The sequence below is a fragment of the Capra hircus genome, chromosome 19 (assembly GCF_001704415.2).
Source record: "Capra hircus breed San Clemente chromosome 19, ASM170441v1, whole genome shotgun sequence".
NCBI lineage: Eukaryota > Metazoa > Chordata > Mammalia > Artiodactyla > Bovidae > Capra > Capra hircus.
The window spans coordinates 44,594,215-44,617,788 of record NC_030826.1 but is presented as its reverse complement, the minus strand read 5'-3'; the positions used below and the strand labels follow the sequence as shown (position 1 = coordinate 44,617,788).

Genomic DNA, 23,574 nt, shown 5'->3' with positions numbered 1-23,574 from the left:
CTTCCCCAGGCTATCTGAGCTGTCTTCATGATGGTGCCTCACTTTGGACGGGCTCCCAAATCTGAACTGGGGAGAGAGGGGCTGGGTGCCAGAAAATTTCTGGGAAAAGTCTGTCCTTTCCCAAATACCCTTCCTCTTTGTGTCCAACAGAGCTTGACCTCAATGTGCAAGTTCTAACATTCAAAAACCTTGGGCTGATTGGGCTGACGCTAGATGTTTGTGATTTGTGCAATCATCATGGGCTGATTGGGCTCTGTGACAGGAAGGCCATCAGCCCTGACCTGGGAAAAAAATCTGAAAGCCAAGAGTGGTTGCCCAGGGGTACCTTCCTGGGGCCATCCTTCAGGCTGATTCCAGGCATTTCCCTACCTCAACCATACTCACTGTCTCATTAAAATTGCTTTCTGGGGACTTACCTGGGGGTCCAGGGCTAAGACTCTGAGCTCCCAATGCAGGGGCCCCAGTCTGGATTCCTGGTCAGGGAACAAGATCCCAAATGCCACAACTAAAGATCCCGTATCCCGCAACTAAGACCAGATGCGGCCAAATAAATAAATATTAAAAAATTAAAATTGCTTCCTAGGCCTCCTGTCTCTTCCTTGGAACTTCCATTTCTTCTTTCTTCCAAGAACTATACAATCTTGTCAATTAATTGGTCGCCTCCGGAATAAGAACAAGGTTCCCTTTAAATATCTTTTGTCAAAATCATTACAGGGGTTCCATGTTGACCTGCTTAAGACAGGAAACATGTTCACTCTCTTAGGCAACATCTAAGTAGATAAGCCTCCCACTGATTATAGAAGATTCTCATCTATCCCATAAAAAGCTGATCCCCCATGACCTCTACTTATCAACACCTCATAAGTTTACTATGAGTTGCTTCATAACCTCAAAAGTACACTGATGGCTTCTGGGAATTCAGCTTTATAATAACTCAATCATGTTAAATAAACTTCAGGAAGCAGAGCAAGCTGGAATCCAGGGAATCTATGTGGGTGAGTGGGCTTTAGGATAGCTGGAAGGCTGGTTCTTAGGGACTGTGGAATTGGACCTAGCTTCAGGATGATGGCTTTCATAAGAATGTCACTTCATTGAGGGCTTACTGAGACCCAGGTTGGGGGAGAAGAGCGATCTATTCATATTTGTACAGTGGCAAAACTGAGGTTAAGATGTGGGTCTCAGGACTTCCCTGGGAGTCCAGGGGTTAAGACTGTGCCTTCCAATGCAGGGGGCACGGGTTCGATTCCTAGTCAGGGAACTAAGGTCCCATAAGCCATGGGGTATGACCAAAAATTTAAAAAAAGAAAGAAAGAAAAAGATGTGGGTCTCCAGACACCAGATTCTCTTTCCCTTTCTCTTTCAACTCCCAGGGCCCAGCCTCTCTGCTCAAATCCTCTTCCTGCTAGAAAGGCAGAAAAGAATCTGCCAGCTGACTGACAGCATGTGTGAGATTCAGACATTTTCTCTCCTCAGTTCATCCTCTGCGTTTTAAGCCATTTATTTTTATTGTGCCATGAAAGTCTTTGTGCTATGTCAAATGAACTTCAGGCAGGTGGGAAGGTGGCTGGGAGAAGGTAGGGGGCCACCAGAGTCACACCTGGGGTAAGGCAGCAGGTCTCACGTTTGGCTGCATGTTAGAATCACTTGGGGCCATTCTAAAACTCCCGATGTCCAGGCCACACCCCAGATCCACTTCATCAGAATCTCTGGAACGGAAATCAGACGTTAGGATTTTTTTTTTTTAATATCTGATATGGACCATTTTTTTAAGTCTTTATTGAATTTGCTACAATATTGCTTGTGTTTATGTTTTGGGTTTTTGGCCACAAGGCTTGCGGGATATATCTCCACACACCCACATAGAGGGGCTTCTCTGGTGGCTTAAGAATCTGCCTGCAATGCAAGAGACCATCTGCAATGCAGGAGATGGGGGTTTGATCCATGGATCTGGAAGATTCCCAGAAGAAGGAAATGGCAAACCACTCCAGTATTCCTGCCTGGGAAATCCCACAGACAGAGGAGCCTGATGGGCTACAGCCCATGGGGTCACAAGAGTCGGACACGACCTAGCGACTAAACCACCACCACCATGCGCAGAGAGGGAGAGCGGGGGATTAGTATCTCAATTTTTTTCATTAATGTCTTGTCCAAGGAAAAAATTAAAGTTAAAATTTAAGTAATGACTTACAACAGAACCCAGGTCTGTAGGACTCCTAAGCTTATCTTCCAGCAAATAGTTGTTGATGTCATTATTCTATGGACTAATACTATATGCTTAGGACTTCACTGGTGGTCCAGCGGATAAGAATCTGCCCGTCAATGCAGGAGACATGAGTTGGATCCCTGGGCTGGGAAGATCCCACATGTCATGGAGCAACTAAGCCCAAACATTCCAACTACTCAGCCCGTAAACCTAGAGCCTGTGTTCTTCAACAGGAGGAGCCACCTCAATAAGATGCCCACGCACCACAATGAAGAGTAATCCCCCACTTGCCACAACTAGAAAAAGCCTGCACACAGCAATGAAGATCCAGCGCAGCCAAAAATTTTAAGAAAATCACTATATGTATAAATATAATAATGGTGTCAAGGAATATTTCCCACATGCCTCTTGTAGGCTGACCCTGAGCCAGGCGCTGTGTATAGAGTGGTGTGCAGGACCAGTCAGGGCCTGGCCGTCAGGGAGCTTACAACCCAGTGAGGCAGATGCCCTCAATCCAAAGACTCTATGCAAACACTGATGGACAGAAATAGGTCATTTCCAGATGCTGCAGGCTGGGAAGAATGTTGCAAGGAGGCTGGAATGGGAGTAACAAGCATCCGCCTGCTTCAGCCAGAGGGGCAGGAAGTGAGACATGGTGGAGGAGCCAGCTGGTTCCAGTGGGCAGGCGGCACAGTCCTGCTGGGCTGGGGAGGCACACATGCCAGAAGGGCCCCTGAGGGTTTCAGGCAGAACAGTGACAGGATCAGATTTGGGTCTTTCACCACCACCACCACCACCCCGCCCAGCATTTCCTGTAGCTCAGATGGTTAAGAATTTGCTGGCAATGCAGGAGACCTGGGTTCGATCCCTGGGTTGGGAAGATCCTCTGGAGAAAGAAATGGCAATCCACTCCAGTATTCTTGCCTGGAGAATCCCATGAACAGAGGACCCTGGTGGGCTACAGTCTGTGGGGTTGCAAAGAGTCGGACACGACTGAGCAACTGACACTACTAGAGACCACCCCCCCCCAACCCCCAGCCAGTGGATTCTCCTCCCATCTCGGCACCCATGAGCTGGGTGACCTGTCCTCCCCACTCCCACCCTCTTCCTCTTCTGACAAAGGAGGGGCTAGACCAGTGGCACGTCAGGCCACCAGCCCACAGAGTCCACGCACAAAGGGGTGAGGAGCACATTCGTCATCCAGCCCCAGCTCAGATTCTTAGGAAACACCAAAATAACAAGAGACCAAAGTGGCCTAATTCCGCTAGAGAAGCTGGGAGGTTTTAATTAGAAACATCACAGAAATAAAAAACCTTAACCCGAACCATCCCTACCAGCTGGCAATTCAGTCTCTGTTTCAAGGACTTTAAAAGGAGTTCTCTTTACACTATGAGGTAGACAGTTTTTGTACTTAGACGATATTTATGAGGGAATTCATCTTAGTACTGAGCCTGACTTCTTTACTTTAATCTTACATGAATACCAACTTGTCAATATGTTTCTATTTGTGAAAGTACATATGTTTGAAGATGGAAAATTGTTTTTAAATTAAAAAAGTTTAAAAATGAAAGATGACCCTAGAGCTCTAACGTAAAACAGTGGCCATCTCTCCCCGGGGTTCTAGACTCAGTAGGTACCTAACTATGTTGCTACTAAAGACACAGCGAATGAAGAGGAGAAGAGCACAGGAGGCGGGGAGGGGAGAGGGGGGCGGATCTGGAGCAGTACAGCCAAGGAGTCGGTCCTGGCTGAGGCCCCAGGCAGGGCAAAGACAAAAGTCTGGATCCTCAAGGACCCCCGTGGGTGACGCCCAGAGCCTTATTACATCTATGAAGCCCTGTCAGCACATCCCGGGAAGGTCCTGAGCCCTTCCCCAGCCCCTCCAATCCTTGCCACCTACCTTGTCAGAAAAGCCAACACACACACACACGTACACTTTTTGTGTGTGTGTGGGCACCTTGGGGTGTCCGGTTTAACAGAGCCAACTGAGGTCAAGGCTGACACATCCAAACTCTTGTCCCAGCTCTGCCCCTGCCAGTGTGACCTTGAACAAGTTACCTAACCTCTCTGATGGTCAGTGTCCACGCTGGGAAAATGGGAGGAACCATCACGTAAGACCTGCCTCCTGGGGCTGTTTTGAGGACTGATGGGGTCATGCGGTGAAGTGGCTTGTGAGCTGGACCCGCACCGTTCATTAGGTTCGTTGTTACCTGGGGTCAGACTCTGAAGCAGGGGTCCAAGATGGACAGACAGGATATGAGGGAGAAGTTAAAGATGTGGGAACCCTGGGAGTGTCCCCAAGCCCCTTGGTCTGCCTCAGGCTCTGAGGTTCACGGACACTGTGAAAACAGTAGGGGAGCCTTGGGGCCAGGTCCTGTACAGAAACTTTTCACAGGGTCAGACACTCTCATGCCTCCATTCTACAGAAGAGGAAACTGAGGCTCAGTGAAGTTCTATTTCTAGGCTAAGCCAGACATTCCCCTTTAAAATCTGAATGCTAATATCTTTGCTATGGGGCCACAGCGGGGAGCATGACTTTCTAGGCATAGGACCCATGATACTTTCAGGGGCCCATGTGAATATTTTCATTTTAATTTATCTTAAAACCAAAAGATAAATGGGATAAAATCATTTGGTATTTCCTAATCATATAATCATGAATCCATCTTGGATTATATTCATCTTTATATAAATGTAGGTCTTCCCTGATAGCTCAGTTGGTAAAAAATCCGCCTGCAATTCAGGAGACTCTGGTTCAATTCCTGGGTTGGGAAAATCCCCTGGAGAAGGGATAGGCTACCCACTCCAGTATTCTTGGACTTCCCTAAGTATTCTTTGGCTTCCTTTGTGGCTCAGCTGGTAAAGAGTCTGCGTGCAATGTGGGAGACCTGGGTTCAATCCCTGGACTGGGAATATCCCCTGGAGGAGGGAAAAGCTACCCACTCTCATATTTTGGCCTGGGTCCCAAAGAGTTAGATAATAAGACTGAGAGACTTTCACTTTTCACTTTTATATCAATTTAGTTATATCATATATTTTTTAGTATTTTTTTTAATGGGAAAGGGGGCTCACAAAGGCAAAAGTCATCTGTGGCCCTGGTGCCCCATAATTTTGCTCCCACTGGGAGAGGAAGGCCAGGAGCTCTTCCTCCTGACTCCCCAGCTCCTGGTCCCTGGGGGCTCTCAGCAAGGCCAGGCCAGAGCAAGACCAGCCTACTGAGGCAAGCCCCTCAGCGGGGCAGTGGGGCCCCGGGCACCCTGGCTTGGCCAAGAGCCCCTACCACACATGCTGTCCCTTGTCCTGTCCCCAGGCTCCCCCCACCACTGCAGCATCCTCCAGCCCAGAGCTGAGGAAGGGTGTGTTCCGATTCCTGGCAGAGCCCAGCTTCCTGTTTTTCTCCAAGTAGACGAGGTCAGGCTGCTGCTGGAAAGAGACACGGGGACCCATTTATGGGCCAGCAGATCCCAGCCATGCGGATGGGCTCGGCAGCTGAGGGAGGAGGGGCAGGCAGGCAGGCACACTGGGCTCTGGGACCCAGAGGGGGCCCTCTCTTCCTGACACCCCTGTGGACCCCCCCATAGACCTCCACACGGCCTCCCTGTCCTCTCTGACCTTCTGGGCTTCAATTTGCTCAACCGTGAAACAGACAGGGAGGTCTGCAGTGCCTGCCCGCCTGCCTACTGAGGATCCATGTCAGGCTGAGACGGCAACAGAAGGGCCTTTGTCAACTGTAAAGACCCCCTCGGCCATCTGAGCAGTAGGACTAGTGACCAGAAACTGCAATATAACAGCGTCCATTGATGCCTCCCCGCCCTGCGCAAGGCTTTGCCCCTGTGCAGTTTCATCTCCACAAAGACCCTGTGAGGCTGGACTTACTATTCCTAGTTTCTGATGGAAGAGAGTGAAATTAGGTGCCTCGACTCTGGCCCCAGGGTAGGAAATGACCAGTGTCAAGCTGTGCCCCCCTCCACAGCCTCCTCCTTCCTCACATAGCAGGGGTGGGTCATGGGGACCAAGAACTGGTAAATTCAGATCTCCTCCTGATAGGTGGATTTCAGGGCCCTGATTGAGGTTGCTGAGGAATTACAGGGTGGAGAAGGTAAGGTGCTTCACTAGCCAGTGCCGACAGACACCAGGAATTTATATAGTGTCAGTTCACAGCCTTCAGCCTCAACCCCCCCGAATACCCATCCGTTCAACACTGTTTGCTGATCACCAGCTGTGTGATAGGCACACGCCCGCCTCCTCGAGGTGATGCCCTTGTAGGAAGTCTGCACCTTCCCCGCTCTAGGGAGTGGACTCAGATTCTGAGTTCAAGTTCCAGGGCTGGAACTTACAAGCCATAAGGCTTTGGGCAAGTTTCATAACTCACCTTTGCTTCAGTCTCCTCCCCTGGAAAATGGGGGTGATAACCATACTGACTTTCCAGGGCCATTATACAGACTGAGGCATCAATGCATTAAATTCATATCAAATGTTGTCGTTGGCAACCTTCCTCTCTTCTTCCCTTTCAGCCCTTTCTTGTTTTTGCTTTTGTTTTTGCATGTGGGATCTCGCTTCCCCATGCAAGGACTGAACCTGTGCCCCCTGCAGCGGAAGGTGGAAGCCTTAACCCCTGGACCACCAGAGAGTCTCTTTTACAGCCTCTTGCCTCACCTGGCCTCACTTCTTTCTTCCACGTGCTCTGCCCCTTGCTCTCTTTGATTTCCCTCATCCCTTCCAGGGCCTTTCCTGACATCAGGCGAGACATCCAGATAAAGAAGGCACAGGCCAGAGTACACAAGGCCACGGGCAAGGTAGGATCCCCATGAAGAATGCAGTCACATGAAAGAGCGGGGCTCCATGCTGCAAAGGACTTCCCCTCCCACCGAACCTTCTGGAGTCCAAGAGGAAGGATCCATGGGGTCCTTCACTATGCTCAGTCTCAGCCAGTAGCTGAGGTCTAAAAGGGAAGACATAGCCTTTCTTTGGGATTAGAATGAAAACTGACCTTTTCCAGTCCTGTGGCCACTGCTGAGTGTTCCAAATTTGCTGACATATTGAGTGCAGCACTTTTACAGCATCATCTTTCAGGATTTGAAATAGCTCAACTGGAATTCCATCACTTCCACTAGCTTTGTTCGTAGTGATGCTTCCTAAGGACCACTTGACTTCACATTCCAGGATGTCTGGCTCTAGGTGAGTGTGAGTGATCACACCATCGTGATTATCTGGGTCATGAAGATCCTTTTTGTACAGTTCTTCTGTGTATTCTTGCCACTTCTTCTTAATATCTTCTGCTTCTATTAGGTCCATACAAGTTCTGTCATTTATTGAGCCCATCTTTGCATGAAATGTTCCTTTGGTGTCTCTAATTTTCTTGAAGAGATCTCTAGTCTTTCCCATTCTATTATTTTCCTTTATTTCTTTGCATTGATCTCTGAGGAAGGCTTTCTTATCTCACCTTGCTATTCTTTGGAACTCTGCATTCAGATGGGTATATCTTTCCTTTTCTCCTTTGCTTTTCACTTCTCTTCTTTTCACAGCTATTTGTAAGGCCTCCTCAGACAGCCATTTTGCTTTTTGACATTTCTTTTTATTGGGGATGGTCTTGATTCCTGTCTTCTGTACAATGTCATGAACCTCCATCCATAGTTCATCAGGCACTCTGTCTATCAGATCTAGTCCCTTAAATCTATTTCTCACTTCCACTGTATAGTCATAAGGATTTGATTTAGGTCATACCTGAATGGTCTAGTGGTTTTCCCCTCTTTCTTCAATTTAAGTCTGAATTTGGCAATAAGGAGTTCATGATCTGAACCATAGTCAGTTCCCAGTCTTGTTTTTGCTGACTGTATAGAGCTTCTCCATCTTTGGCTGCAAAGAATATAATCAACCTGATTTCGGTGTTGACCATCTGGTGATGTCCATGTGTAGAGTATTCTCTTGTGTGGTTGGATGCTATGACCAGTGTGTTCTCTTGGCAAAACTCTATTAGCCTTTGCCCTGCTTCATTCTGTACTCCAAGGCCAAATTTGCCTGTTACTCCAGGTGCTTCTTGTCTTCCTACTTTTACATTCCAGTCCCCTATAATGAAAAGGACATCTTTTTGGGTGTTAGTTCTAGAAGGTCCAGTCAGTCAGTCAGTCAGTTCAGTCATTCAGTCATGTCCAACATTTTGCTACCCCATGAATCGCAGCACGCCAGGCCTCCCTGTCCATCACCAACTCCCGGAGTTCACTCAGACTCATGTCCATCGAGTCAGTGATGCCATCCAGCCATCTTATCTTCTGTCATCCCCTTCTCCTGCCCCCAGTCCCTCCCAGCATCAGGGTCTTTTCCAATGAGTCAACTCTTCGCATGAGGTGGCCAAAGTATTGGAGTTTCAGCTTTAGTATCAGTCCTTCCAATGAACACCCAGGACTGATCTCCCTTAGGATGGACTGGTTGGATCTCCTTGCGGTCCAAGGGACTCTCAAGAGTCTTCTCCAACACCACAGTTCAAAAGCATCAATTCTTCGGCGCTCAGCTTTCTTCACAGTCCAACTCTCACATCCATACATGACCACGGGTCTTCACAAAATCGTTCAACTTCAGCTTCTTCAGCGTTACTCATCAGGGCATAGACTTGGATTACTGTGATACTGAATGGTTTGCCTTGGAAATGAACAGAGATAATTCTGTTGTTTTTGAGATTGCATCCAAGTACTGCATTTCGGACTCTTTTGTTGGCTATGATGGTTACTCCATTTCTTCTAAGGGATTCCTTCCTACAGTACTAGATATAATAGTCATCTGAGTTAAATTCACCCATTCCAGTCCATCTTAGTTTGCTGATTCCTAGAATGTCGATATTCACTCTTGCCATCTCCTGTTTGACCACTTCCAATTTGCCTTGATTCATGGACCTAACATTCCATGTTTCTATGCAATATTGCCATGAAATTAAAAGACGCTTACTCCTTGGAAGGAAAGTTATGACCAACCTAGATAGCATATTAAAAAGCAGAAACATTACTTTGTCAACAAAGATCCATCTAGTCAAAGCTATGGTTTTTCCAGTAGTCATGTATAAATGTGAGAGTTAGACTATAAAGAAAGCTGAGCACTGAAGAATTGATGCTTTTGAACTGTGGTGTTGGAGAAGACTCTTGAGAGTCCCTTGGACTGCAAGGAGATCCAACCAGTCCATCCTAAAGGAGATCAGTCCTGGGTGTTCAATGGAAGGACTGATGTTGAGGCTGAAACTCCAATACTTTGGCCACCTGATGTGAAGAGCTGACTCATTGAAAAAGACCCTGATGCTGGGAAAGATTGAGAGCAGGAGGAGAAGGGGACAACAGAGGATAAGATAGCTGGATGGCATCACTGACTTGATGGACGTGAGTTTGGGTGAACTCCGGGAGTTGGTGATAGACAGGGAAGCCTGGTGTGCTGCGGTTCATGGGGTCACAAAGAGTTGGACACGACTGAGCGACTGAACTGAACTGAAAAGGGAGGACAAGAGGTAGCCAGGTCATATAGAAACTGGCTTTACATCTGGGTGACCCTGAGCACAAATAAGAAATGGGGGCTAGGGGAACAGGGCCTCTCATCTCCAAGAGACGTAAACCCAAGGGAGGACCTGTGGAATGTTCAAGGATTTGTGGGATGTTCAAGGATTTGTGGGATGTTCAAGGATTTGTGGGATGTTCAAGGATTTGTGGGATGCAGAAGATTGAAACAATAATTTAGTGCCTGGTACCCTGGGTAGGCACTCAAGAAAAATATTTTGAATGGGTAAATGAGTTGGGTCAAGTGTGTTGGAGACAAGAACAGAAGGAAGAGCAGGACCAACAGGGGTACCAACGGCCACATCTGCCATGCTGAATGTGGGCCAAGATGGCAGCTCCCAGGGTAATACTAATAGCTAAACCTGAAAGAGTACTTCCCATGTGCCCCAAGGACACTGCTCTAAATGTCAAACCCACCGTTCTGTTACAATTACCTCTGTTTTACAGGGGGCTTCCCAGGTGATAAAGAACCAGCCTGCCAGTGCGGGAGACATAAGAGATGCAGGCTCAATCCCTGGGTTGGGAAAATCCCCTGGAGTAAGAATGGCAACCCACTCCAGTATTCTTGCCTAGAGAATGGACAGAGGACTCTGACGGGCTACAGTCTATAGGTTCATAAAGATTTGGACATGACTGAAGCAACTTAGCACGTGTGCACTGTTTTATAGACAAACTGAGACACAGAGAAATCAAGAAGCTGGCTCAAGTTTTCATAAACCCAAGCATTTCGACCTCTGTGCCCATATCACTAACCACTGTGATCCCCTGCCTCTCGGTTTACTGTAGAGAGGGAATACCCTCAACTTTCAGGTAATGTGCTGATTTTTCAGGTCAGGTATTGTCTTTGCAGCTTTTCTGAAGTTGGTTTGGTTCGTAGGCTCTCCTTAAGACTCCTTCACTGGTCTCACCTTTTTGTTGACATTATCACCTGTCTCTTCAGCAGCTCCAAGCTGTTCGCCAATTTGGTTCAAAATCAAAACAATATCAGCAGTTAGGAAAGAGGCGGAGATGGAGAAACAGAACAGAATGAGGCTCTGTTTTGGAGATCACAGTCAAAGGACTTCCTAATAGTTCAGATGTGGGAATGAGAATAAAAAGTATACCCCCTGGGACTTCCCTGGTGATTCAATGGTTAAGAGTCCACCTGCCAATGCAAGATACATGGGTTCGATGCCTAGTTGGGAAGATCCCACATATTGTGGAGCACCTAAGCCCATGCAACCGCAACTACTGAGCCGACACTCTAGAGCCCGAGCTCTACAAGAGAAGCCACTGCTATGAGCAACCCGCACACCACAGCTGGAGAAAGCCCACGCAGCAATGAAGACCCACTGCAGCCAAAAATAAATAAGTAAATAAATAATTTACACTACAAATCAAATGATAACGATGCATACAAAGAGAAGGATATAATGAGTGCAAAAGCCATGAGTGATGCCCCAAAGCAAAGGAAATAGAGGAAGGGAAGGAAGAGAGCTGGTGATTAAGAGGTTGCAGATTGAACCAGCCCTGAGGCAGTACCTGTTGCCTGGAGCTTCATGCCACTCTGCACCAGTACAGGGTTCCAGCTGAAACCCCCAGCCGGTGCTCTTGCTGTGAGCACGAGGGACAGCCTGGGTTATGCCTCTCGCCCAGGCAGAGCTGTCATCGAGTCCCTGTGGCGGATGCTGCGAGGTACCATCCAAATCCCCAGCTGTTGGGAAGGCCAACCAGATGATGCCTTCCGCTGTCACCCTCCTTGGGCATCACCTCGGCTGAAGGGAACAGTCTCCCCCAAGGTCATACCTCCTTCCAGAGGCCTCTGACCTCCAGTAACCACTCACTGTTCCACATGATGTTACATAAGCCAGGCCCCCTGGCCCAGCTGAAGATGAGGCTGAAGGGCCGCTTCAGCTCTGGGCTCCCCGTGAGGCTGGCTGAGGCTTTCACTGAGACTCTGTCACCTCTCAACCTCTTCCTCTGCCCCGTCTGGCTTCTGTTCCTTCCTTTTCACAGGTATTGATCCCCAAAACCCTCCTAACAACCTTTCTTCATGAGATCCATCCCCTGGCCCCATCTTAGTCTCTGCTTCCTGAGGAACTTAACCTGCAGCAATCACTTTTACTCTCAGTGGTGTCCTAGTTAGAATACTAAATGGTACAGTCACCCTAGCTCCATGAGACCTACCAGGTCACAACTCTTTATAGTTACTTATTTAGTGACACTAGATTGGAAGCCTCCTGCAGCAGGCAATGTAGAATCATGCAGAATCCAGGACTTGTCATAGCAGGCACTCAATAAGTGTTTGTTGAATGGATGGATTAAGCACCTTTTCTGAGCGTTTAAAGACCGGGAGAGCTGGGGGGCAGGGGAGGGAAAACAAAGCTTCTCTGAGCCCCTGAAACACAGAGTAGCATCAGGACACATGCGTCCACCACCTTCCGACAAAGGTTCGCACAGTCAAAGCTTGGTTTTTCCAGTAGTCATGTCATGTAATCATGTAAAGAAGGCTGAGCGCTGAAGAATTGATGCTTTTGAACTGTGGTGTTGGAGAAGACTCTTAAGAGTCCCTTGGACAGCAAGGAGATCAAACCAGTCATTCCTAAAGGAAATCAACCCTGAATACTCATTGGAAGGACTGAGGCTGAAGCTGAAGCTCCAGTACTTTGGCAACCTGATGCGAAGAACAAACTCATTGGAAAAGACCCTGATGTTGGGAAAGATTGAGGGCAGGAGGAGAAGAGAATGACAGAAGATGAGATAGTTGGATGGCCTCATTGATTCAATGGACATGAGTCTGAGCAAACCCCAGGAGATTTTGAAGGACAGTGGAAGACTGGTGTGCTGCAGTCCATGGAATCGCAGAGTCAGACACAACTCAAGATGGCAAGTACTGAATCATAAAAGTGGCCCTGGGTTCAGGGATCCATCCCTTCCTGGGTAAAGGTCATGATATGAAGCTGACCCTCTAGAGACAGTGGCCTCAGATTGGTAACCTGCTCCACACCAGGTAGGCAGAGAGCTGGATGCTGGGTCAGAAGAGAACCTGCCTTGTAGATTGCCCCGCCCCTTGCACAGCAGGCAGCTACCCACCCTCCTGGATGTGGTTCTCAGGAGACCCTGGTCTCCAAAGCTGGAGGTGTCCCAGAGAAGTTCCAGGCCAAGCTGCCTCTCCACCCACCTTGTCGCTTCCCATTCTTATCTCCTGTTAGTCAGAGGGGCCTTGGCAGCCGCGGGAAGCTCACACACAAAGCAGAATTCCAGGAACTCCAGGCTGAGCAGAGTCCTGGCTGTTTTCTCAGTTCCTTTTTGCTTCTTCTTAAAGGTCTCTGGTTAAGCCCTGTGACCTTCCAGGCAGAATCCTGGTTGATGGTCTTTATGTTGCCTCCCTCCCTCCCCCCACAATTACACTTCTCTTCAGCAGCTTCTGAGAATCCTAGAAGGTCACCCTGCTGGAAAGGACCGCATATAGATAGTGAAAGAGGAAGCTGAGAGGCTCCTAAAGAGGCGGCCTCCATCTAACTGATTCCCACCTGCCCAGGCTGCATCTGCCCAGCGTCCCCAGCCTCCAGAAATGCAGCCACTAATTAGGTACTAAGTAATACCGGGCTCTGGAACAAGAACACCTTCACTCTTGCATGCCTGACCCTTTCTATAAGTGCTGCTATAAAAAGGTGGAACAGAAAAAGGTAGAGGGGAGGATTGCTGATAACAATAAAAAGGCTGGGATATGAAAGGAAAAGGCAGAGAGGACTTTCCCTGGTGGTCCAGTGGTTAAGAATCTGCCTTCCAATGCAGGAGATGGGAGTTCGATCCCTGGTCTGGGAACTGACATCCTACATCCCGTGGAGCAACTTAAGCCCACACACCACAACTGCAGAGAAGCCTTCACTGCAACAAAGAGCCTGCATCCTGCAACTAAAACCCCACATGATGCAACTAAGACCTACCTGATGCAGCCAAAAGTAAATAAATACATATTTTTAAAAAAGAGAGAGTTCTGCAGCCCACCCCAGCAGCACAAAGGAAAATAGAGATTTCTTCCAGAAGGATGAAGACTACCAAAACTGAGGGTCTGAGTGCCAAGTGATGGGAAAATTAGGTACCGGTGACTTTGGGCAAAGAGAGAATGACCTGAATTGCTTTGGAGGTTTTAGGCAGAGACAATTCTAGCTTGTGATTTATCCTATGATTTTGGTGATGCAACAATTCAGAGCAAGTGTATATACGTGCCTTATAACCCCCCTTCCTTGTCCCATCCCTACTCTTTCCTCTCTGGAGTCACAGAAAAGAACTCTGGGTAGGAGGGACTCATCCTGCCTTGGCATGAAATGTCCATGTATTTATTGATTCATTTCTTCCTTCAGCAGAGTTTGTTTTTTTTTTTAAGCAACTGTTTCAGATCTTGATGAAACTACTGGAACCAAGGTAGATGCAGTGTCTGCCCTCATGGTGTGTACAGTCCAATGGGGACAGTTAAACGATTCCACATGGGACTTTCCAGATGGTCCAGTGATTCAGACTCCACCCTCCCAATGCAGGGGGCCCAGGTTTGATCCCTGATCAGGAAACTAGATTCCACATGCTGCAACTAAGAATTCTCATGCTGCAACTAAGATCCCGAATGCCACAACTAAGACCTGGTGGATCCTTTCACAAAAAATAAATAAAAGATTTTAAATACACATAACATAAAAAGGAGTACGTCAAGGCTGTATATTGTCACCCTGCTTATTTAACTTCTATGCAGAGTACATCATGAGAAACGCTGGGCTGGAAGAAGCACAAGCTGGAATCAAGATTGCCAGGAGAAATTACAATAACCTCAGATATGCAGATGATACCACCCTTATGGCAGAAAGTGAAGAGGAACTAAAAAGCCTTTTGATGAAAGTGAAAGAGGAGAGTGAAAAAGTTGGCTTAAAGCTCAACATTCAGAAAACGAAGATCATGGCATCTGGTCCTGTCACTTCATGGGAAATAGATGGGGAAACAGTGGAAACAGTGTCAGACTTTATTTTGGGGGGCTCCAAAATCACTGCAGATGGTGATTGCAGCCATGAAATTAAAAGACGCTTACTCCTTGGAAGAAAAGTTATGACCAACCTAGACAGCATATTGAAAAACAGAGACATTACTTTGCCAACCTAGGTCCCTCTAGTCAAGGCTATGGTTTTTCCAGTGGTCATGTATGGATGTGAGAGTTGGACTGTGAAGAAAGCTGAGCGCCGAAGAATTGATGCTTTTGAACTGTGGTGTTGGAGAAGACTCTTGAGAGTCCCTTGGACTGCAAGGAGATCCAACCAGTCCATTCTGAAGGAGATCAGCCCTGGGATTTCTTTGGAAAGTGAAGTCGCTCAGTCGTGTCCAACTCTTTGCGACCCCGTGGACACCAGGCTCCTCCGTCCATGGGATTTTCTAGGCAAGAGTACTGGAGTGGGTTGCCATGCTAAAGCTGAAACTCCAGTACTTTGGCCACCTCATGCGAAGAGTTAGCTCATTGGAAAAGACTCTGATGCTGAGAGGGATTGGGGGCAGGAGGAGAAGGGGACAGTAGAGGATGAGATGGCTGGATGGCATCACTGACTCAATGGACGTGAGTCTAAGTGAACTCCGGGAGTTGGTGATAGACAGGGAGGCCTGGCATGCTGCGATTCATGGGGTCACAAAGAGTCGGACACGACTGAGCGACTGAACTGAACTGAACTTAAAATTAAAAAAAAAAATTCCACAATAGTGTAGATTAAAGTGCCATGTGGACAGAAAAAAGAGAGAGGGCTAAGGAAGCACAGATAAGGGAACTGTCAGAGGGACCTGTGAGTGAGGGATGAAGTCAAGTCTAACCCAACCTAGGGGATGACAATGAGTTCATCAAATGACAATGCCTCAGACTCAGAGAAACTGTCTCCAAGATCACACATCTAGTGATAGTCCCTAGCTGAATCTCATCTCTATTAACTGTGTTTGAATCCTGACTTTGCCGCTTTCTAGCAAAGTGTCCTTGGGTAAGTTACTTAACTCCTCAGTTTCCCCATCTGTAAAACTGGGATAATAAGATCCCTGCCTCATTTGACTGTTTGGAAAAGTAAATGTATTAGCAATTCCCAAAGTGTGGTCCAGGGAGCCCTGCAAGTCCTCGGGATTTTGTCTGGGGGTCCAGGAAGTCAAAACTGCTTTCATAGTAATAGTAAAACATTATTTCCCTTTATTGCTCTCCAGTGCTTTCCAGAGACCGTATGATGTGCGACAAGATTGAATGCTGAAGATGTGTGAATCCAGCCGTTTTTGATTAAATTAGATGTTACAAGGAATCACAAAAATATTTTTTAGAAAAGAATGTCACCCTTTTTACTAAATATTTTTTTTTATTTTGGAAAATAACAGTTATTTTTGCAAAGAATGTTATTTATACCGACATGCAATCGGTTTGTTATTGGTATTTTTAATGAATGCAGTTTAAATTTTTCTCAATTTCAATTTCTAATACTTTTCATGCATGCTAAATCACTTCAGTCATGTCCAACTCTTTGTGACCCTATGGACTGTAGCCTGCCAGCCTCCTATGTCCACAGGATTCTCTAGGCAAGAATGCTGGAGTGGGTTGCCATTTCCCCCTCGAGGAGATCTTCCCAACCCAGGGAATGAACCCACGTCTCCTGAGGCTTCTGCATTGCAGGTGAATTTTTTACCGCTGAACAACTAGAGAAGCGCATTATCAGTAAATACCCCAGCGGTGTGCTGGAGTCGGCTTGCACTGGCTTGGGACTGTACTGTGCTGGAGTCAGCTTGCGCTGGCTTGGGACTGTACTGTGCTGGAGTCAGCTTGCACTGGCTTGGGACTGTACTGTGCTGGAGTCGGCTTGCACTGGCTTGGGACTGTACTGGGACTTGTTGACTGTGCACATCTCTCCCCATTTCACATTTGGTTATTTCTGAGGGAATCTTAAAATGGTCCACAGTGGAAGAGTTTACACCGTGGGAATTGGCAAATACTACAGATCAGGATTTTTCTCCCAGAGAACCAATTATTAAGCATCACACCACGAGATATAATCCACAGAAATAAAACCTTTTTGGAGGTTCTCAAAAATTTTTGAGTCAGCAAAAAAGCTTGAGAACCACTGAGTTAAGTACTCACAAAATACTTAAACCAGTACTAAAAGGTAGGTCTGCAATAATTAATTATCAATAATTAATTTCCACCAAATCTCAAAGTTCAAGGATTTAAGCATTAATGGATGGCCTTATTTTTTTGTTTCTATTTTTTTTTTAAACTTTATTTCTTGTGATATGCAGGCTCACTGGTTGTAGGAGGTTTAGTTGCTCCTCAGCATGTGAGATGTCAGTTCCCCAGCCAGGGACTGAACCCATGTCCCCTGCTTTACGAGATGGATTCTTCACCACTGGACAACCAGGGAAGTCCCTTTTGTTTTTCAGTTTCCAAGCTCCCAGATGCTCCTTTGGGGCCCATATCTCTGCTTGCCCCCACCCCCAACCTCACCCTTCCATTTGACTGAGGCCCCTCTCAGCTCCCTCAAGAAAGGTTCTCTTCTCCAGGGCCTTGAGGCACCACCCACCCTCTGAGCACAGCTCAACAACTCTGCCAGAGGCTTTCTACCACCTACTCAGCACAGAGAGCCCATTTGTGAAATACACTCTTGTTTACATTTGCAACCACCAAGCTAATTGTCTGTGTCTTTTGCTAAAAGCTGTGGGTGATAACAGGCCCACTGGTGGTTGTAGGGACTGTGCAGAAGGTTCTGGCTTTGAAATCTCCTTGAAGGCCTACTTGGGTTTGGTCATTTCATCATCTTATGCTTTAAGAGCATTATTGAGCAAGTCTCAACCAGATTAAGAAAATCTGACTAAGGGTGCTGCCTGAATGCCCCTGGCAAAGGCATTTCTAAGTATCTCCAGAGCAGGCAATGACAAAGAGGCCGGGCATCTGGGGAATTCAAGTGGAAGAGCTTTCGTGAGAGAAAGCAAGTTGGAAACATTTCATCCAAAAAAAAAAACCAAACAAACAATACAAAACCAAAAACCCTTTCATGGCCAGGAGCTCAATGAAATCTAAGCATGAGAATTACCAAGCAGGAACTTCCCAGGTAGTCCAGTGGTTAAAGCTCTGTGCTGCCAATGCAGGGGATGTGGGTTCAATCCCTAGTTGGGGGACTAAGATCCCACATGCCATGAGCCACAGCCTAAAGATTAAAAAAAAAATTACCAAGCAAGTAGTAAATGATAAACAAATAAGCTGTCTAGGAAGAAATACAGAGGCATGACCATTTCAATACCAAAGATGAGTGCGGATACAAAAATAAACATCGAATACAGTATAGAAAGCCTCACCTTTTCTCCTTGCTTGTTTCCATCAGTGCTCCCCAACCTGTCATTTGAATATCACCATCATGGTTTCCCTCCCTCCTCTGAATTCCCACCTATGTTGTTATTTATTTAGCATTCTTCTCTAAATTAACTCACTTTTTTTTTTACTTAAATTATTTGGAAAGGAACCTTCATATTTTGATTGTAGATGGAAAATATATGTAAAACTATAGCAAATAAAACCAAACATTGTTATTTTTAAATTCTAGCGAAGCAGAATCTGGGATCTGCCAAAGCCTCTAAATCAAGACCGACACTCTCTGTCTTAAAGAGATTAGCAAGTATTAGAGAGTGTATTAAAGACATATTGACACTATAGTGAGACTTTCTCACCAAAGTGAGATTCTTCTTGACTTCATTAGAAGAACTGAAAGAAAGTGTGATCCACTTCTAGGAATTTATCCTATGGCTTTCTGCTCTACAGAATGTCACTCCCTGACGCAAGAACTGGATCTGTTGCGCTCACTACTCTACACACACACACACACACACACACACACACACACCATGCCAAGAGCTGATCTGGTGCTACAAGTGCTCAGGAAACATTTGTGGAATGCATGGATTGATTAATATGCAAAATGAAATTGGTACAAAGATATTTACTGCAACAATTCTTCTAATAGGAAATGGGTTGGAAACAAGTAAGTCCATCAATAGGGGGCCAGGTAAATTACATACCAACGGTACAACAGGATAGAATGAGGCATGTACGATATGGAACTCACTGATACGTAAAGTGAAATAAAGTACAGAGCTGTTGTGTATAGCATGGTTCCATTTATTTTTTAAAAAGAGGACACTTGAATTTATGTATTTGTAGATGCATGAAACATATCTGGAAAAATACACGAGAAACTGTATTGGGGAGTTTGTTTTTTTTTTTAATATTTTCTTTTTCTTATTCTTTTTTTTTTTTTTTCCAGTTTATTTTTTGGCCCTACCACATCAACATGTGGGATCTTAGTTCCTCAACCAGGGATTGAACCCCAAGCTCCCTACATTGGAAGTTTAGAGTTTTAACTGCTGGACTGCCAGGGAAGTCCCCAAACTGTGCATTTTTGAATGGTTGCTTCAAAAGAGGGAAATCTGGGGGCAGAGGTGAGAGAAGCGCACACTTCTGAAATTTGTACATAGTACACACATCAACTATTCAAGGGACAGATAAACCTGAAGAACGAACTGGAAAGAAAACAGCTTTCTCAGCATGGGGTCCAGTGATGCTGAGAGCTGTGGGCCACCATGCATTGTCCAGGTCACCACTGGAGAATCATGTGCCCACTTTGGGTCTATAGGAAAGCTTTACCCGGGTGGCACAGATTTCATGAAAGCATTCTCATCTGCTCAGACATCTGCCCTAACCTCTGAATCTTAATGCCTGGGTTTTTCCTACACCTAATTTGAGCATATTTTATCTTGATTGGCTAAAGCATATCTTGGCCTTGACTGGTCCATCAGCAATGGAGTCATGCAGTCCTTGACTGACATTTCCAGCATCTTTTCCAGCTCATGAAGTCACTCATCTCCTTCCCATGCAAGGTTTCCTTTCTCAGGAAATAGGAGTGGCACTCTCGGCTGACTTGGGCTACAGACCTGTCTTTCTGTACTGTTTCCACGCGTTACACAATCTCTCATAAGCAAATGCTTATCATACATTTAGGCTTTTGACACAGTGTGATTCCATTCTGGGGCTATTTTTTACCATTGGGAATTCTCAAGTGGGATAAATTTTTACCAACCTGGGAAAATGGTTGTAGGACAGTTTCATGAGGTCATCAGGGACTCAAAGCCCACATGGCTTTCAGCTCTCCCATCAGAGAATGGAGTTTTCATGTTTATGCTCCAACACTGGCTGCTACACCTCCTGGCAGTGAGTATGCATTCTAGACTGAAGAAGGATGATAAAACAAAGGGTATGTGCCTCTGCCCTGGTCCTCTTTAGCAAGTTTTCCCAAGAACCCCACCCAGAGACTTCCATGTACATCTCACTGGCTAGCATTTTGTCACATGAACTTCCTGGCTACAAGGGAGTCCAGGAAACATTTTAAATGAAGCAGGTCGCCACTACGAACAGAATTAGAATTTCAGTTTTAAAGAACGACAAACAAGACAACTTATGTGTGAAAGATAGTGTTATTATTATTAATATTATTATTATTTTGACTGTGCTAGGTCTTCATTGCAGTGCGCAGTCTATTAGTTGCATCACATAGGCTTTCTCTGATAGCTCAGTTGGTAAAGAATCCACCTGCAATGCAGGAGACCCAGGTTCTCCCAGGTTCAATTCCTGGGTCGGGAAGATCCCCTGGAGAAGGGATAGGCTACCCACTCCAGTATTCTTGGGCTTCCCTTGTGGCTCAGCTGGTGAAGAATCCACCTGCAATGTGGGAGACCTGGGTTCAGTCCCTGGGTTGGGAAGATCCCCTGGAGAAGGGAATGGCTACTCACTCCAGTATTCTGGCCTGGAGAATACCATGGACTTAATTAACTGAAATAGGCTTTCTCTAGTTGTGGCACACAGGCTCTAGAGCATGTGGGCTTAGTTGCCCCACAGCCTGTGGGATCTTAGTTTCCTAATCAGGGATCCAACCCATGTCCCCTGCACTGGAAGGTGATTTCTTAACCACTGGACCACCAAGGAAGTCCCTAAAAGGTATCATTTTAAACTGACATTATATTAGTTACTATTCCCTGGTGGCTCAGATGAGAAAGAATCTGCCTGAAATGCAGGAGACCCGGCTTCGATCCCTGGATCAGGAAGATTCCCCTGGAGAAGGGAATGGCTACCCACCCCCGTATTCTTGCCTTGAGAATTCCATGGACAGAGGAGCCTGGCAGGATACAGTCCTTGGGGTTGCAAAGAATCAGACACAACTGAGTGATTAACACACTTCACTACATTAGTTTATTAGTAGGCATAGTTTATCCATCCTGGTAGATAAGGGGAGGGAAGGCAGAATGGCATAGAGTTGAAATTGAATAAGGAATATATTGAGGGGAACAGCAGGGGAATAAAGTTAGAACATGGAACCTGGGAAGCCACTAGGAACAGATCTGAAGTGGTGGACAATGGGGAGTCACAGCAGGTTCCTGGTCTAAGGAATGGTTTTTGAGCTAATTCAGTTCAACACATATTTACTGAAGACCAATGCATCTCAGCGATGAAAAGCTGCCCTCTTAACAGACAGCCTCAGGGTGCTGTGTGTTAAGAGATGAGGCAGTGAACTAGGAATTGCAGTGAGTGGAGAGGAAGCATTTCATCAGGGCCTTGAAGGATGGGTGTGATTTGACCGGCAGAGGCAGGAGACACACGTTGCTGTAGGCAGGACAGCCTTGGGTCTAGACGCACAAGACGTGGAATGGTCTAGGACAATGGGAGTCGTACAGAAGGGTGTCTGCCGGGAAGTGGGGAAAATTAAGAGCAAAAAAAGGTAAGCGGGGGCTGGATTGCAAGGACTGAGAGCCAGATAACACGAGTATACTTATCAGTAGGCAATGGAAAGTTTCGAGCGATAGAGAGTCACAACAGACAATAGGAAGGATCATAATAGAAATGACAGGAAGCGAGAGGAAATGGTGGGACATCACGGGGGCGCTGGCGGAAAAGGGGGCCGAAGGGAGGCCACAGGCAGGCCATTATGGAGACAGGATCCACGTGACTTGAGTGAGCAGGCGAGAGGAAGCCAGGACACTCCTGAGAGGGATGGTGATGTCATCAACAGAGCGAGACGCACAAGGCACAGGTTTGGGAGACTACTTACAGGCAGCAGCTTCCCTGATAGCTCACTAGGTAAGGAATCTGCCTGCAATGCAGGAGACCCCAGTTTGACTCCTGGGTCAGGAAGATCTGCTGGAGAAGGGATAGGCTACTGGAGAAGGGATAGGCTACCCACTCCAGTATTCTGGCCTGGAGAATTCCATGGACTCCATGGTCCATGGAGTCACAAAGTCGGACACGACCGAGTGACTTTCACTTTCTTTCACTTTTAGAGGCAGCAAGAATTCGGAAATGCTCTCTGGGCCCCTGGAAATTCCAGTTTGCAGCTCAGGCTCGAGGTCAGAGCTAAAGGTGTTCATGTGGAAGTGAACAGTCAAGAAGGACAACTAACAGGGCTAGATGCCCCTCAGATAAAATTAACTGGCCAAAGTTAACACTCCTCTTCCTCCCAGAACCTGTCTCCTCCTATGGCTCATGACCTCAGCAGTATCAGCACGGATTCGCCGCCCCCATCTTCCATCCACACCTGAAGATCCGACTTACATTCTCAATTCTGAATCTCTCTGTATTTTGCTAGTCTGTCCTGGCTCCCCATCCCCTTGCTCTGTGGGAGTCCAGCCCCTATCGCCCGTCACCTGGTTTATGACAAAGCCTCTCCCATGGGTCTCCTGGTTTGTAGCCTGCTCCACCACCCCAACCCTTTCACACTACGGAGAAACATCTCTAAAATTGTGTTCCAGGAATGTCTTTTCCCCAGTCCAGCCTAAGGACACAAGGCTGTCTGCAGTTCAGAGTGCAGCCTGAGGGGCCAGCCTGAGGCTCGCTCTCTCTCCTCATCCTTTGCATTCCACACCCAATTCCTTAATGTGCCTTGATGTGCCCCTTGGCTCCATGCCTTTGTACTTGTTATTCCTTCCGCCTGAATGTTCTACCCACCTCATTCACCTGGCTCACTGCTAGTGTACTTGGCAGAAGTCGGCTCCAGTGTCACCTCCTCCAGGAAGCCCTCTAAGCCTCCCTTGATCTCTTCTAAATGTTCTTTCTTCACCCAGGACTTCCTCCACTCTTCACATTGTATTGCAACCTTGTCTGTCTCCTCTTTGAGGGCAGGCCTCATGACTCATTCATCCCTCACTGTCATCAAAGGCTTTAATCAAGTGCCTCGCACACATGAGGCACTCAATTAATGCCTGTGGAATGATGGAATCAAGTCAGGAATAGATGAGATCTCCAAAGGAGAAAGTACCGAGAGGTAGGGGGGTTAGCACTGAAACTTGGTGTGTGTCTCAATCTTTAGGAATGGGAGAATGAGCCACAGCATGGCCAAAAAATAAAAGAATGAGAAAAAGAAATCTAGGCAGAAAGTACAGTATCTGTGAAACCTCAGGGAGAGAATGGGCAGAAAAAAATACCATTTTAATTGTCTCCATAGTTTTGCCTTTTTCAGAATGTCATATAGTCAGGATCATATAATATGTAATCTTTTCATATTGTCTTTCTCTTACTAATATGCATTTAAGTCTTGTAAGTAATATGCATATAAATACATAAGTAATGTGCATTTAAATCTTTTCATGTCAGATAGTTCATTTTAGCACTGAATAGTATTTCATTATCTGAATGTATCATAATTTTATTTATTTATTACTATGGAGATAGTAAAAATATCAGTGGCTGCCAAGCTTTTGGGGGGTGGTGGGGTGGGAAGAGGGAGGAATGAACAGAGCAGAGAGGATTTTTAGGGCAGTAAAAATACT

At 46.5% G+C, this 23,574-nt stretch overlaps 1 protein-coding gene across 1 annotated transcript in view; it reads right to left on the bottom strand.

Annotated features, from left to right (window-relative positions):
- Positions 1 to 22,934, bottom strand: part of LOC102191735 (39S ribosomal protein L13, mitochondrial-like) — a 49,833-nt gene extending 26,899 nt beyond the window's left edge. Inside the window, 4 exon segments of the mRNA XM_018064013.1 lie at positions 5,525 to 5,626; positions 6,576 to 6,595; positions 6,860 to 6,934; positions 22,763 to 22,934. Of these exon segments, the coding sequence (XP_017919502.1) occupies positions 5,525 to 5,626; positions 6,576 to 6,595; positions 6,860 to 6,934; positions 22,763 to 22,934 (369 nt within the window).